At 37.0% G+C, this 14163-nt stretch overlaps 1 protein-coding gene across 2 annotated transcripts; it reads right to left on the bottom strand.

Moving 5' to 3' along the window:
• Positions 1 to 618: 618 nt before the first annotated feature.
• LOC133806294 (uncharacterized) lies at positions 619 to 1768 on the bottom strand. Of its 2 annotated transcripts, none has more exons than XM_062244415.1 (3): positions 1235 to 1768; positions 1021 to 1137; positions 619 to 912 (listed from the first exon to the last, which is right to left on the bottom strand). In XM_062244415.1, exons 1-3 carry the CDS (start codon positions 1517 to 1519, stop codon positions 796 to 798), a joined length of 519 nt encoding a protein of 172 aa, XP_062100399.1. In that variant the 5' UTR covers positions 1520 to 1768; the 3' UTR covers positions 619 to 795. The 2 variants fall into 2 exon arrangements, with proteins under 2 accessions (XP_062100399.1, XP_062100403.1); XM_062244419.1 differs by having other exon boundaries at positions 1021 to 1095; positions 1235 to 1618.
• Between the last annotated feature and the right edge of the window lie 12395 nt (positions 1769 to 14163).

Below are 14163 nucleotides of genomic sequence, written 5' to 3'. Positions count from 1 at the left end.
TATCCAGACTCTGGTGAAGCAAACCAACCAATCAACTACATTGATCAGTCTAATATCAAATCTCCTATTCCTTCTACATTGCTGTCATTGAAAAACACCTCACATGTGCAATCTTTAACTAAGAATTTGATAAGTGTTTCAAAATTTGCACATGATAGTGGTGTTTTCTTTGAATTTCACTCTCATTTTTGTCTTGTCAAGGATCAGATTACTTGGGATGTCTTGCAGAGGGGAACTCTTGGGGAAGGTCTTTATGCTTTTAAACAATCTGACATAAAGATTCTACCAGCCAAGCAACTTCAATCTCAGTTTTCATTTTCTTCCAACAAAAAAGTTGTAGGGTCATGTTCAGTTGCTACTCTCATTTAGACTCGTGAACAAAATAATGTTGCTGATCTTATGCAACTGTGTGAAGGTGTGCATTCTCCTATTTTCTTCTTTCCCAATCCTTGAGCTTGTATGTGTGTAAGTTGTTCTCTGTTCATACCGCAAATGCTAATTGTTCAGTGCTTCTGCTAAGGCAATTTCAATTTAGTCAAAATTTCTTCCATTTTTTTTGCAATTTCTTCAGTAATGGTAAAAATCATACCCCTTCTCACTTCACAACTGAGACAAAATAGATTTTGTAAAGATGCATTGATACATCGATATCATATTGCTTAAATCAAAATTATGCATTTGACTCAGCAATGGAAATATGAAAAGTGTACCACATACATATTATGGCGCTTTATGGTGGTGTGAAAAAGGCTCCCCATTAAGCTAGAAAGAATGATGATCCTAAAGAGACTTCAGTTATATATAAATTACAACTTGCGTGAGAGTCTGAGAAAACTTCATTAATCCTTGCCTCAAAGCTCCAAGGTTCACCCCATTCTCAACCAAAATGCATGTCGCACCCATTTTCGACACCTAAGTCAATAAAATACGAAGAAGGTTAGTACTACTACATCACTCAAATATGGAGTAAATTAAAAAAGAAAAAGGGCAGAACGATGGGAGAGATGGATATGAGTTTACCGCGCGAATATTCCTGTCCTCGTCATCAAAAAACAGCATTGAAGTAAAGGGTACGCCAGTTTTCTTATGAATTTCCTGGAAATGTTTGGTTTTGTGAGTCGAACTCGGGTAAATCTCCTGCATCATCAACCACGCACAGCTCCCAATAATTAATCCATACACACATACATACATACATACATATATACATTATTTTGGCAAGAGAAGAAATCACCTTTGCGAGAAAGATGGAGTCAATAGCCAATGTTTTAAGAAAGGCAGAAGCAACTTTAGGAGTAGGTGTTCTAGAGGCAACGGCGAGGTCGATTCCCTTGTCCTTGAGTGCATGCAATACGAGGGAAGATTCTGCGTACAAACGCGGCTTGTCGTCGTCCTCGTTGAACTCGCAGTAAAGTGGCCAAAGAGTGTAATCGAGATCGAAGACGAATAACCGGGGAAGGGGTGTGTACTGAGCGATGATCTGCAAAGCCTCATTCTTCTTCGCTTCTTCGTCTCCCATTTTTTCCAAGCTTCTTCGGAAAGCGGTACTATGTTTTTATTTTTATTTTATTTCTAATTGGCTGTTATTGGCAAAGGGATTCGGCTGGGAAATGCCTGCCGTGGGTAGCATCTTAAACGAGTGCTCAAAAGGTGGTGAAATGCTAGTACATCTTACAAAAAAAGTATAATGTGTTCTAAAAAGAGTATTAAACAAATATTTCACAAAATATATATCAACTTTTGCTCATCAACCCATCTTACTTTTTTATGTTAATAGTTGAAAATTAATGAACAATCGTATATTATTTTTTATTTAATTTTTAATGACAAATTTTTTGAAATACATCATTTGAATAATAAAAGGTAAAAAAAATTAAGTTTTGTATGTTGTCAATAAATATTAAATAAATTATTCTTTTTTTTGTATTAATTTGTTTTTTGTGCATTGGAGCACAATTATAAATATTGAGTCAAATATAGCATTAACTCATTTTTTATACTAAATTTGGCACAAAATTTACATATTGCATTAGAAATGGTCTTAGTGTTGTGCAAAAGTTTTTGCAAACTGCCCAATCTAAATAAATTGTCTAAACAAAACCGAAAAAACTGACAAAAAATATAATCCAAATAACCCAACAGAAATTTAAACTGCCAAATTATTATATTAGGCAGTTTAAGAATCGTACCCACCCCAAATAATCTAAATAAACCGATTATGAGTTTTTTTTATTTATACATACATATATTACGTAAATTATTGCATATATTATATGCAATATTAAATATTGTTTTTAATTTTAACAATGAATTTAGAATAATATTTTTAAATTTCAATTTAGAATAGTATGTCTATGTTTGGAAGATGTATACTATACTTTTAGTTTGTTGAATCAAATTATTTGAACATGTTGGCTCGTTTTTTCGTTAACCCGTCTAACACCCAAAGAATAATATTGTGAAGATTTTTAGAGCTAAATAAAGTATAAGAAATGTGTCTAGTGCCCAGAAATAGTGGATAGATAGAGTTTTATAGTGGTTCAGCCCAAAAAAGATGGCCTACATCTACTTAGTCACTGTCATTGATCTTGCAAGCCATGAATTACATTTGTATTTAGCTTTTAGCTATTTGACTCCATTGAAGATGGAGAGAGCTATCCCTGTAAAAAGCTTCCGTCCTTTTTTCCCTTTTTTTTTTCCTTTAGTCCTTACATTTATTTATATTGAGGAGTTAGGGTTACATATGAGTGGGCCTAAGTTATTGGGCTTGGCCCACTAATTAGACAAATTAAAAAGTGACTGGGCCTTAGGCATGATTTGGGCCGACGGGTAGTGACACTCCAAAATTGTGTATAACAATAGCCCCCCAAGTCAGTCTTCATGTTGGCATAAGGCTAACTTATCGTGTGAACTCTCTCTTTCAAAATGACCAGATCTTTAGGCCATGGATGTATCATTCCTTGACTTCGCCGATCTTTTAATAGTGATAATAAGAAGATTTGAGCTGCTCGTAGGCTAATCGAGTGAGCATTTCCGAGACACTCCATTTCCGAGCTAGGCGGGTGGCTCCAAGATCAGAGATAAACGAGATGAATGCTCAAGGTACCGAGGACCTCAAAGAACCAAGCAAAATGAATGCTCCAAGTTCCGAGGACCTCTAGGAACCAAGCCAGAGGAATGCTCAAGGTTCCAAGGACCTCTAGGAACCAAGCTAGAGGAATGCTCAAGGTTCCGAGGAACTCAAGGAATCGAGCAATATGTATGCTCAAGGTTTCGAGGAACCGAGCAATATGAATGCACCAGGTTCTGAGGACCTCAAGGAACCAAGAAAAATAAATGCTCAAGATTCCGAGGATCACGAGGAACCGAGCAATATGAATATTCCAAGTTCTGAGGACCTCAAGGAACCGAGCAAAATGAATGCTCTAGGTTCTGAGGATCTCGAGGAAACAAGCAATACGAATGCTCCAGGTTCTGGGGACCTCAAGGAACCGAGCAATATGAATGCTCAAAGGTTCTGAGGAACTTTAGGAACCATGCCAAATGAATGCTCCAGGTTTCGAGGATCTTGAGGAACCGAGTAAAATGAATGCTCAAGGTTCCGAGGACCTCAAGGAACCGAGCAAAATGAATGCTCCAGATTTCGAGGATCTCAAGGAACCGAGCAATATGAATGCTCAAGGTTGCGGAGACCTCAAGGAACTGAGCAAAATGAATGCTCCAGGTTTCGAGGAACCGAGCAATACAAATGCTCAAGGTTCTGAGGATCTCGAGGAACCGAGCAAAATGAATGCTCAAGGTTCCAAGGATCTCGAGGAACCAAGCAATATGAATGCTGACCTCGAGGAACCAAGCAGTATGAATGTTTTAGGTTTCAAGGTTCTCAAGAAACCGAGCAAAATGAATGCCCAAAGGTTATGAGGAACTCTAGGAACCATGCCAAATGAATGCTCAAGGTTCCGAGGATCTCGAGGAATCAAGCAAAATGAATGCTCAAGGTCTCGAGAAACTGAGCAAAATGAATGCTCAAGGTTCCGAGGACCTCAAGGAACCGAGCAAAATGAATGCTCAAGGTTCCGAGGATCTCGAGGAATCGAGCAATATGAATGCTCCAGGTTCCGAGGGCCTCAAGGAACTGAGCAATATGAATGATCAAGGTTCTGAGGAACCGAGCAATATGAATGCTCAAGGTTTCGGGGACCTCAAGGAACTGAGCAAAATGAATGCTTCAGGTTTCGAGGATCTCGAGGAACCGAGCAATATGAATGTTCAAGGTTCCGAGGATCTCGAGGAACCGAGCAAAATGAATGCTCAAGGTTCTGAGGATCTTGAGGAACCAAGTAATATGAATGCTCAAGGTTCCGAGGACCTCTAGGAACCAAGCAATGAATGCTTAAGGTTCCGAGGACCTCGAGGAACCGAGCAGAATGACTGTTTTAGGTTCCGAGGGCCTCAAGGAACCGAGCAAAATGAATGCTCAAAGGTTTTGAGGAACTATAGGAACCATGCCAAATGAATGCTCAAGGTTCCGAGGATCTCAAGGAACGAGCAAAATGAATGCTCAAGTTTCCGAGGATCTCGAGGAACCGTGTGACAGTCAGAATCCCGTGATCCGCAGGGGGAAAGATGGGGTAAAAGCTGTGCAATCCCACATCGCCTGGGGAAGGTCAAGTGTGATTATTCTGAGACTGTGTAGGTATGGGACTACACAGTTGAAGATGGCTTAAATGGATTGATGGGTACTACCTATGCCAACAAGATGCATCTTCTTTTCGGTAGCCCATCACTTGAGAACTCCAAAGTTAAGCGTGCTTAACGTGGAGTAGTCTCATGATGGGTGACCTCCTAAGAAGTTTTTCTAGGAAGCGTGCGAGTGAGAACAAAGCACACTGGAAAGATTCGTGTTGGTTTGTAGGGCCAGTCGTCATTCCAAGAAGCAACCATAGTGACGTGGGGTGTTACAAATGGTATCAGAGCCTTGACCTAGCCGGAAGTGTGGCTGACGGGGACGTCGAACCCCTAAGGGAGGGTGATTGTGACAGTCAAAATCCTGTGATCCGCAGGGGGAAAGACCGGGTAAAAGCTGTGCAATCCCACATCGCCTAGGAAAGGTCAAGTGTGATGATTCTGAGACTGTGTAGGTATGGGACTACACAGTTGAAGATGGCTTAAATGGATTGATGGGTACTACCTATACCAACAAGATGCATCTTCTTTTCAGTAACCCATCACTTGAGAACTCCAAAGTTAAGCGTGCTTGACCTGGAGCAGTCTCGTGATGGGTGACCTCCTAGGAAGTTTTCCTAGGAAGCGTGCAAGTGAGGACAAAGCACACTGGAAAGACTCGTGCTAGTTTGTAGGGCCAGTCGTCATTCCAAGAAGCAGCCATAGTGACGTGGGGCATTACAAACCGAGCAATATGAATGCTCTAGGTTCCGAGGGCCTCAAGGAACCGAGCAATATGAATGCTCAAGGTTCTTAGGACCTCAAGGAACTGAGAAAAATGAATGCTCAAGGTTTCAAGGATCTCGAGGAACCGAGCAATATGAATGCTCCAAGTTCCGAGGGCCTCAAGGAACCGAGCAATAGGAATGCTCCAAAGAATAACACCCAAAGAATGATATTGAGAAGATTTTTTAGAGCTAAATAAAGTATAAGAAATGTGTCTAGTGCCCAAAAATAATGGATAAAGAGAGTTTATAGTGGTTCAGTCCCAAAAAGATGGCCTACATCCACTTAGTCACTATCATTGATCTTGCAAGCCATGGATTACATTTGTATTTAACTTTTAGCTATTTGACTCCATTGAAGATGGAGAGAGCTCTCCCTGTAAAAAGTTGCCGCCCTTTTTTCTCCTTTTTTTTTCTACATTCCTTACTCCTCTTATTTATATTGAGGAGTTAGGGTTACATCTGAGTGAGCCTAAGTTATTGGGCTTGGCCCACTAATTAGACAAAGTAAAAATTGACTGGGCCTTAGGCATGATTTGGGCCGACAGGTAGTGACACTCCAAAATTGTGTATAATAGAACATTTAATAAAAAAAACCATAAAATTGGTTTGGGTGGGTTAACCTGACCAAACTGCCTAAAACATTGGACATGTTAAATTTTTTTTTTTCTTAATTGGACGGGCCAGAGTTGGATTTTGCAACTCAATTTTAACATTGGGTTAATTAAAATATGTTATAAACCGACCAAACCGACCAATGAACACCCCTAGTGTCACTTACATTTCTTTTTTTTTTATATGGAAAATATTAATCTGACCCTTGTATTTTGCTTGAATACTCAATCGACCCCTATATTTTGTTAAATGACAATTCAGACCCTATGTTTTACAAAACATATCATAATAGTACATCGTACCCGATTTTGGTCAAAATATTTATCAATATGACTAAAATACCCATAAGTTTTATTAATTAATGAATTAATTAAATATTTAAAAATAAATATTAAATAAAAATAATATAAATTGATTTTAAAATAAAAATATTTTTAATTTCAAAATGTTTTTTTTTTAAATTAAACCTATTTATTTAAAAATCTAAAACGAAAAATTAAACAAAGTAAAAAGCAAAATATGAAGAAAAAAAATTACATTAAAGCTAATGTGAACCCTAACCCTATATTTACCATCTTCTTCTTCTTTTTCTTCTTTCACAAATAAGAAAATATCCATAGTTCATGTTGAGCCCAAATTTATAAACAAAAATCTTCATCAAACCCAAGTCATACCCTGTGCCTCTTGTAGCATCTCGAAATTTTACTTAGCTAGATAGTAGTAGCTTGTGCTGTAGTATTTTAGTTTTCGTGGTTATTGGTTCAAGCCGGGATTTAGTTGGAAACTCATAGAGATAGTTATGGATTTTATAAGTTTAGCCTATAGTTTAGAAATATTAATTGTAGCATAAAGTTTGATTAATATAGCTGGTCCTAGAAATGATATTTATTATAACCTAAAGTTTAGATAAAATAATTAAGAACGTGACACTTGTCACATATATGTTTATTAAGGATTTAAGGATTTTAGATGAATAAATTAATCAAGGATAAACCTAGGAAGTCTAGAACCTTTCCTCAGCTGTTAGGATCTCGTAATACTCAGTCAAAGTTGTTTAAACGAACTTCAAGTGTGCTGAAAGTGTGCAAAAACGTGTTTGATATATTAGTGTATGCCAATATATCGCAGCTGTAGGGGTTGATATATCACCTATGATTGATACGGAAAACACGTCGACTTCGCACGAATGAAAACACGGAGGCTCGGGACTAAGGGGGAGGCGATATATCGGCTCCACTTGCATGTTTTGAAAATCCATGGAATCTGAGCTAGAAACAGCCCTCAACAACTTAGACTTACTCTTGAACGTTTTTGACCGAGTTCTGGGCATCTGTTGAGCAGAAAAGTAAATTTTTATTCAATTATTTATTCATTTTAAAAGGAGTTAGTTTCACTCCTTGAACTCTATAAATAGGACATTTCGCTTAGCCATTTGCATCATCATTCAAGCATTCTTCAGAGCCTCCAAGCTGCTAAGTTCATTCTAGAGAGAAACACTAGGGTTTTGGGGTTAAAATCTTTCCAATCTAAGCTTTTCAAAACACTTGGGAAGTAAGATAGAGTGATATTTCAGTATTGAGGTGTAGATCGAGATTCTAATCTATCCAAGGTATTCTTTATCCTCAGGTTCAGGTCATTATAGTTCCTCTTATTCTTTTCATTTTCTTCCAAATCCTAACTTGTTATAATGACTTTTGGTTAGGTTTTTAAAGTTTCTTGAGGTTTTCGGTAAGTTCTTATTTTGATGGTTTAGATCTTCTTTTTATCTTATTTTCTTTAGGAAACTTATGGATCTTACTGTTTGGTTTTAGGAGTTTCAAATCCCGCTCTTGTCTCCAATATCCCGATTTTTTGTAAGGAAAATAGGTTAGATTTTATGTGTTATGATTATGTTTATATGCTATATGTATGTATGTATGTATGTATGTATGTATATGTTTTATGTTGTAGTCGCTTGAGAAATATGGCCACTTAGATAGCAAATAAGCAAATCCCAAGATTTTTTATCAATATTGTAGACTATAGTTATGTCTAAACCTACCTCGAATAGTAGCAAGAGGACCTAGATGGTTTATCATATACTATATTGTGTTTAAACCTACTTCTAATAGTAGCAAGAGGACCTAGATGGTTTCTATCACATACTACGGTAATGAGTTAATGACCATTAATATTGTAGTCCTATGTTCTATGATTTACGTTTTTACGTCATACATTTTATGATTTATGATTTATGATATGTTTTAGTAGTTTTTCCTTACTGGGCATTAGGCCCATTCCTTTTTATTTTAGATGGTGCAGGAAAATGAGCATGGAAGGCGGGGTGGATTCATGGCAGCTTTGGCATGTGTATTGGGTGAGAACTAAATGAATGGACTGATGGGAAAGATCAAGGATGGCGTTTTGTTTCAAGTCTTTTTAATTATGTATTTATGTTTTTTCCACATTTAGTATTTGAACGATTAAAGGTCTAAGTTTCTGTTATGATTTTTATGTAATAACAATGAGATCCCATATTTTGGATTTTTATAATAAAGTTATATTATTTTATGCATGTATTCCAAAATAGTAGTTATGCTTAGTAGTTTTAATGGCCTGAGGTCTTTAAGTTAGTCAGGTTATTACAGTTTGTACGAGAGCCACGGTTCATATGCATGAAGTTCTCCTTGATACACACGCAAAAGCTCTGGATCTAATCGCCAATGTAAGTGTTTATGTTATGAATATTATGTTTATGTTAATAGCTAACGTTTTAGTCTTTATGTTTTCAGTAAAAATGAATGGAGCTTTGAACTATCATGATATCCGAGCCATTAAGGCATTGAAAAGGGTTAGAGAGCCAAGGGATACAATAGGAGTGCTAGAAAGAATCACTCAAAGATTGATCCTATTTCACAAGGAGATAGTTCACCTTCAAATCGCTAGGCAAATCATGATGAGAGCCATGGAATAATATGTCTTAGTAATTAAGCTTTTTAAGGATTTTCCTTCGGTAGTTTCAAAATTGGAAGAATTATGGGAGACTATGGATGATGAAGATGATTTACCGGTAGCCATGAGATATTATTTTCTCATACTTAGGTTTACTTATAGGTTTGAGTTTCAATTCACAATGAACAAAAGCATAATATCCTAATGAATATTCCCCAAGGTAGTTTCGAGGCTCACGATAATGGTGATTATGAGGAAATAAATGATGATATGCTAAATGAACGATCAAATGTAGAAGATCCTGATTTTTAGAGATTTACCCTAGTTATTATTAGCATAGTTTCTTTATTTATTTTGAATTTATGATTGTAATAAGTGAAAATCTTTTTCCAAATGAATAAAGTTGTTATTTTTTAATGGCATGTATGAGTTTGACTTTTTTTACAATCATAATAAATTTAGAATAAATTCAATAAATAATGACTGAGTTCAGTGAGAGTGGATACAAATTAATGGACTGGGTTCTGTATTGAGAGTTTAGGGGGCCATAGTAGTGGGAACAATTTTACTAATCCCAGCCCTCCCTCAATATGGTTAACTTTGGAATAGCGACAAGTTTTGAGCCTGAGAATTAAGTCATATAGGGTGGTTAGAAATAGACTTAGAAAGTAATAAAGGTGGTTTAATAATATAACTATAGAAACAAACCCTAATTTATAAAGATGGCTTACATAATTTTTCATAAGAAATCATAACTGATTGGTCCGAGTTATGTTTGCTTAGACTAAGTTTTTCCTTAGAAACTATTAGGGTAAGTTCTAACGTGCTTTCTCAACTGTTAGAACTTTACTGAAAATGTCGCTTCGAAGGTCTGCACGCACGAACGACAATGCCCCCAGCACCGCCAACAAGGCTCACAAAGCCCCTCCAATCCGAAGAAGGGGAACACGTGCTACCACTGCTGCTGGCAATAGAAATGCACCACCTCCGGTTGACAACACCGCTGAGATTATCTGGTTATGGCAACAAGTGGAAAAACTGCTGCAGCAACAACGACAACAGTCTCAGCTACAGACTCAGCCGGAGCCTCAGCCAATGGCTCAAGCACCCCAGCAAGGGCAGAACATAGGAGGATATCCATATGGGGGATGGCCGGTGGAAAACTACACGCCTTATCCAGCTCAGTACATAGAGCCGATCTACGAGCATTTCCGTAAGCAACACTCTCCAAATTTTGAAGGGACAACCGACCCTTTTGAGGCTGAAGAATGGCTCGGGAATGTAGAACCTATTCTAGCACACATGAACCTCGGCAACGCAGATCGCATATCTTGCGTTACCTCCCTACTGAAAAAGGATGCCAAAATTTGGTGGGATTTGGTACAATAGACTCATGATATCACCACCATGACTTGGGCCAGATTTGTGGAGCTATTTCACAAAAAGTACTACAACTTGACAGTCATCACTATGAGGGTGGAAGAGTTTGCCAATCTGAAGTAGTGAAATTTGACGGTAGTCGAGTACGCTCGACAATTTTATCGTTTAGTCAAGTTTGCACCAAAGTTGGTCCCAACTAATTACTTGAGGGTTACCAAGTTCACCAGGGGACTCAACCCAAGATTGAGTTAGGAGTCAAGCTTGCAAACCCTAGAACCACTTCTTACGCTGATGTTCTGGAAACGGTTATATAGGTGGAAAGACTCAAAGCAAATGTTAGTAAGGAGGAGACAAGCAAGTCTGAACCCAAGCAGCAAAATCAGACTCAGAATGGTCGAAACCACAACAACAACCAGCATAGCAATAATGGGCAGAAAAGAAAGCATCCTGATAATAAGCAAGCCGACGCTGACAAAAGAGCATAGGCCAATAGCAGTAATAATAGGTCGGGTTATGTGCAATACCCTCAGTGCTCCAAATGCCAGAAAAGACATCCTGGGTAGTGTCGTGCAAACACCAAGGGTTGTTTCAATTGTGTCCAGGAAGGTCATTGAAAAAGAGATTGTCCACAGCTCAAACCAGAAGAAAAGAAGGACAACAAGATGGTTCCAGCCAGAGTCTTCTCCTTGACCCAGGGAGAATTCGAAGCTAATAACAAGGTGGTCATAGATCAGCTTCCTATCCTCGATAACATATGTTCAGTATTGTTTGATCCGGGAGCAACACACTTGTATATCTCGATAGGAATGATAGAGAAATTATACAAACCTTGTGAAAGATTTAGAACTAGGTTTGTTATGGAACTGCCTTCGGGCGAAGTAGTTCTATCATCACGAATAGTACGAGGAGTACCGATCAAATTCGAGGGCATGGAGCTAGAAGGAGACCTGATAGAGCTAGAGATCAAAGACTTCGACGTAATACTGGGCATGGACTGGCTAGCAAGACATGGCACAACCTTCAACCGTAGACGCAAGCAAGTGACGTTCAAAACTCCTGAGGGTCAGAAACTATGTTTTATGGGAAAGGTTTCAGGACTTCGGACACTGCTTATCTCATCTCTCAAAGCTCAAAGGATGATAGAAAAAGGATGTCACACATTCTTAGCAAGTGTCATGGATGTGGCACAGGAACCACCATTAAAGTTTGGATACATCCGCATTATAAAGGAATTTCCAAAGATATTTCCTGACCACTTACCAGGGTTACCCCTTACTCGGGAAATTGACTTCACAATTGAACTAGTACCTGGAACCGAGACTATCTCAAAGGCACCATACCGGATGGCACCTACGAAACTCAAGGAGTTGAAAACGCAGTTACAAGAGCTCTTAGACTTGGGTTTCATTAGACCAAGTCATTCGCCATGGGGAGCACCAGTTCTATTTGTGAAGAAAAAGGATGGAAGCATGCAAATGTGTATCGATTACCGCGAGCTGAACGAGGTGACAATTAAGAACTGTACCCGCTTGTTGGTTTTTATTGATCAAATCAAAGATTATGCGCAGCGGAACAACAATCAAATTGTCAAATTAATCCCATAAAATTTCTAGATCTACTTCTTCACACTCATATATATATTGAATCAAGGACAAGAATAGAAAAATTACCTCAGGTCCTTCCTTGCTGCTATCTTTTCGTATGGCTGAATCCTTGAGATCTCACACCAAGATCTTCCAAAATGTTCTCAGGCACACAAAGAACGAGTGTGGGCTCGCTATACAAATAATAGGCAATAACTATTTATCAGATGTTCTCAACACATGAGATTTGATAAAGTTTGGACCTAGCTTTTGTGAAGAACAATAACCTTTGTTTTTGTCACCGTTCTCTTTTCTCTGAGAGAATCCTAGATATTTTTCTATCCCTGAAAAATTACGTTCTGTGAAAACTGATATCCAATATATTAAAATATTTGTTATTTTAAACAAATTCAAAATAACTGATCAGTTATCAGAATTTTTTTAAAATAATAATATTTTAATCATATTAAAATATCTCATTATTTATTTAATATTTAAATAACTAAAATTGTGGAATCAAGAGACTAAGTCCATCTCTTATGCGTGTAGCACAGTGCCTGTGCACTGTGCCGCACGTGTACCACATGCCTGTGCAGGCATGTGATTTTTCCCAATTTTTATTATTATTTAAATACCAAAAATCCCAAAAATAAATTAATTCAAAATTAATTATATTTTTGATAAATCAAATAATTAATTAATTACACATAATTAAACAATAATTATGTTTGATACATAGAAAAATATTTTACTTATCACATAAGTCATTTTTGCCCATTTTTTTGTATTTGCCTTTGACAGTGATTGTTTGAGCCATTTCGGGGACCATAGACCTATAACATTAAGCTCCAATAAATTGAAACTAAATAATTAAACTCTTTAATTATAATAGTTAATTTATTAATTCTGATATTACTCCACTATAAATTCAGAATTGCACTCTTTATGTTATAAATATACTTTTACATAAAAAAAATTCTTAAGTCGTCCATTGATATAACCATCTTACAATAGTTCAACTCTCTAATTAATTAGTTCATAAATTAGAATGGGAGAATTACCATTTAACCTTTCTAATTTACTTCTTATTCCTTAAGTACCATTAATTCACTAGTGAATAATTAATCTATAATCTAATTATAGATTTGAGCTCAAAATCATTCAGTTCCAGAATTAACCCTTAAGGGAACTAATATACGATCCGTTAGGAAATATTAGATTCCGTATTGTTGATACATGTTCACAGCCATCCATGATATTTAATCTCAAAAACAAAAGTCATTAGCCTCATTCTTTGAAGAGACCTTAACGAATGAATCAAAAGATTTAATAAACATGAACAGGAGTTCATGAACACTCAGGATTTAGGTTGATCTATAAATGATCATCAGTTATGATATGAATTACAAGTCTTTATTGTTAAATGGTTTTTGGATAAAGACTTTAATTCATATCGGTCCATGTCATATATAATCATATTATATAAAGCACCTTTACCGAGATGTCTTTCCACATCAATAATCCGAATCTAGATTATTTGTATCATTATGATACTCAGTAAACCACACTTACAACTCCAATTAAAGAATTCCATAACTTTAATTTGTTGTTGTTGACTATCTTTATTCATTCATGTGACCTTAATTCTCTCGTACTAATACAAGATCACATCCTCAATAATGAATATGGAATTTTTCTAATATTTACAAAATTATTCAAACAAATATGACAATAATAATAAACCATTGTATTTATTTATTCACAGAAAAAACAAATGTCTTTACATGCTTTTAGGACACACTCCTAACACCGCTACCCCGGATCGACGACCTATTTGATCAACTTTGAGGAGCGACTGTATTTTCAAAGATTGATCTACGGTCCGGTTATCACCAGCTCGAGGTAAGGGAAGAAGATATACCAAAGACAACTTTTAGGACTTGATATGGACATTACGAGTTCCTAATTATGTCTTTTGGTCTTACCAACGCTCCAGCCGCATTTATGGACTTATTGAATCAGGTCTTCAAGGATTACGTGGAAAAAAATTTTGTGGTGTTCATAGACGATATTTTGGTGTACTCCAAGGACGAAGTCGAGCACAAGGAACATTTAAGACTGACCATGCTGCGACTAAAGGAGCATCAACTTTATGCCAAGTTCAGATAATGCGAATTTTTGCTATCACAAGTAATGTTCCTCGG

This window comes from Humulus lupulus, chromosome 1 (genome assembly GCF_963169125.1).
Source record: "Humulus lupulus chromosome 1, drHumLupu1.1, whole genome shotgun sequence".
In the NCBI taxonomy this organism is placed as follows: Eukaryota; Viridiplantae; Streptophyta; class Magnoliopsida; order Rosales; family Cannabaceae; genus Humulus; species Humulus lupulus.
Note: the sequence above shows the minus strand (reverse complement) of the source record. Positions and strands in the feature narration are given on the sequence as shown.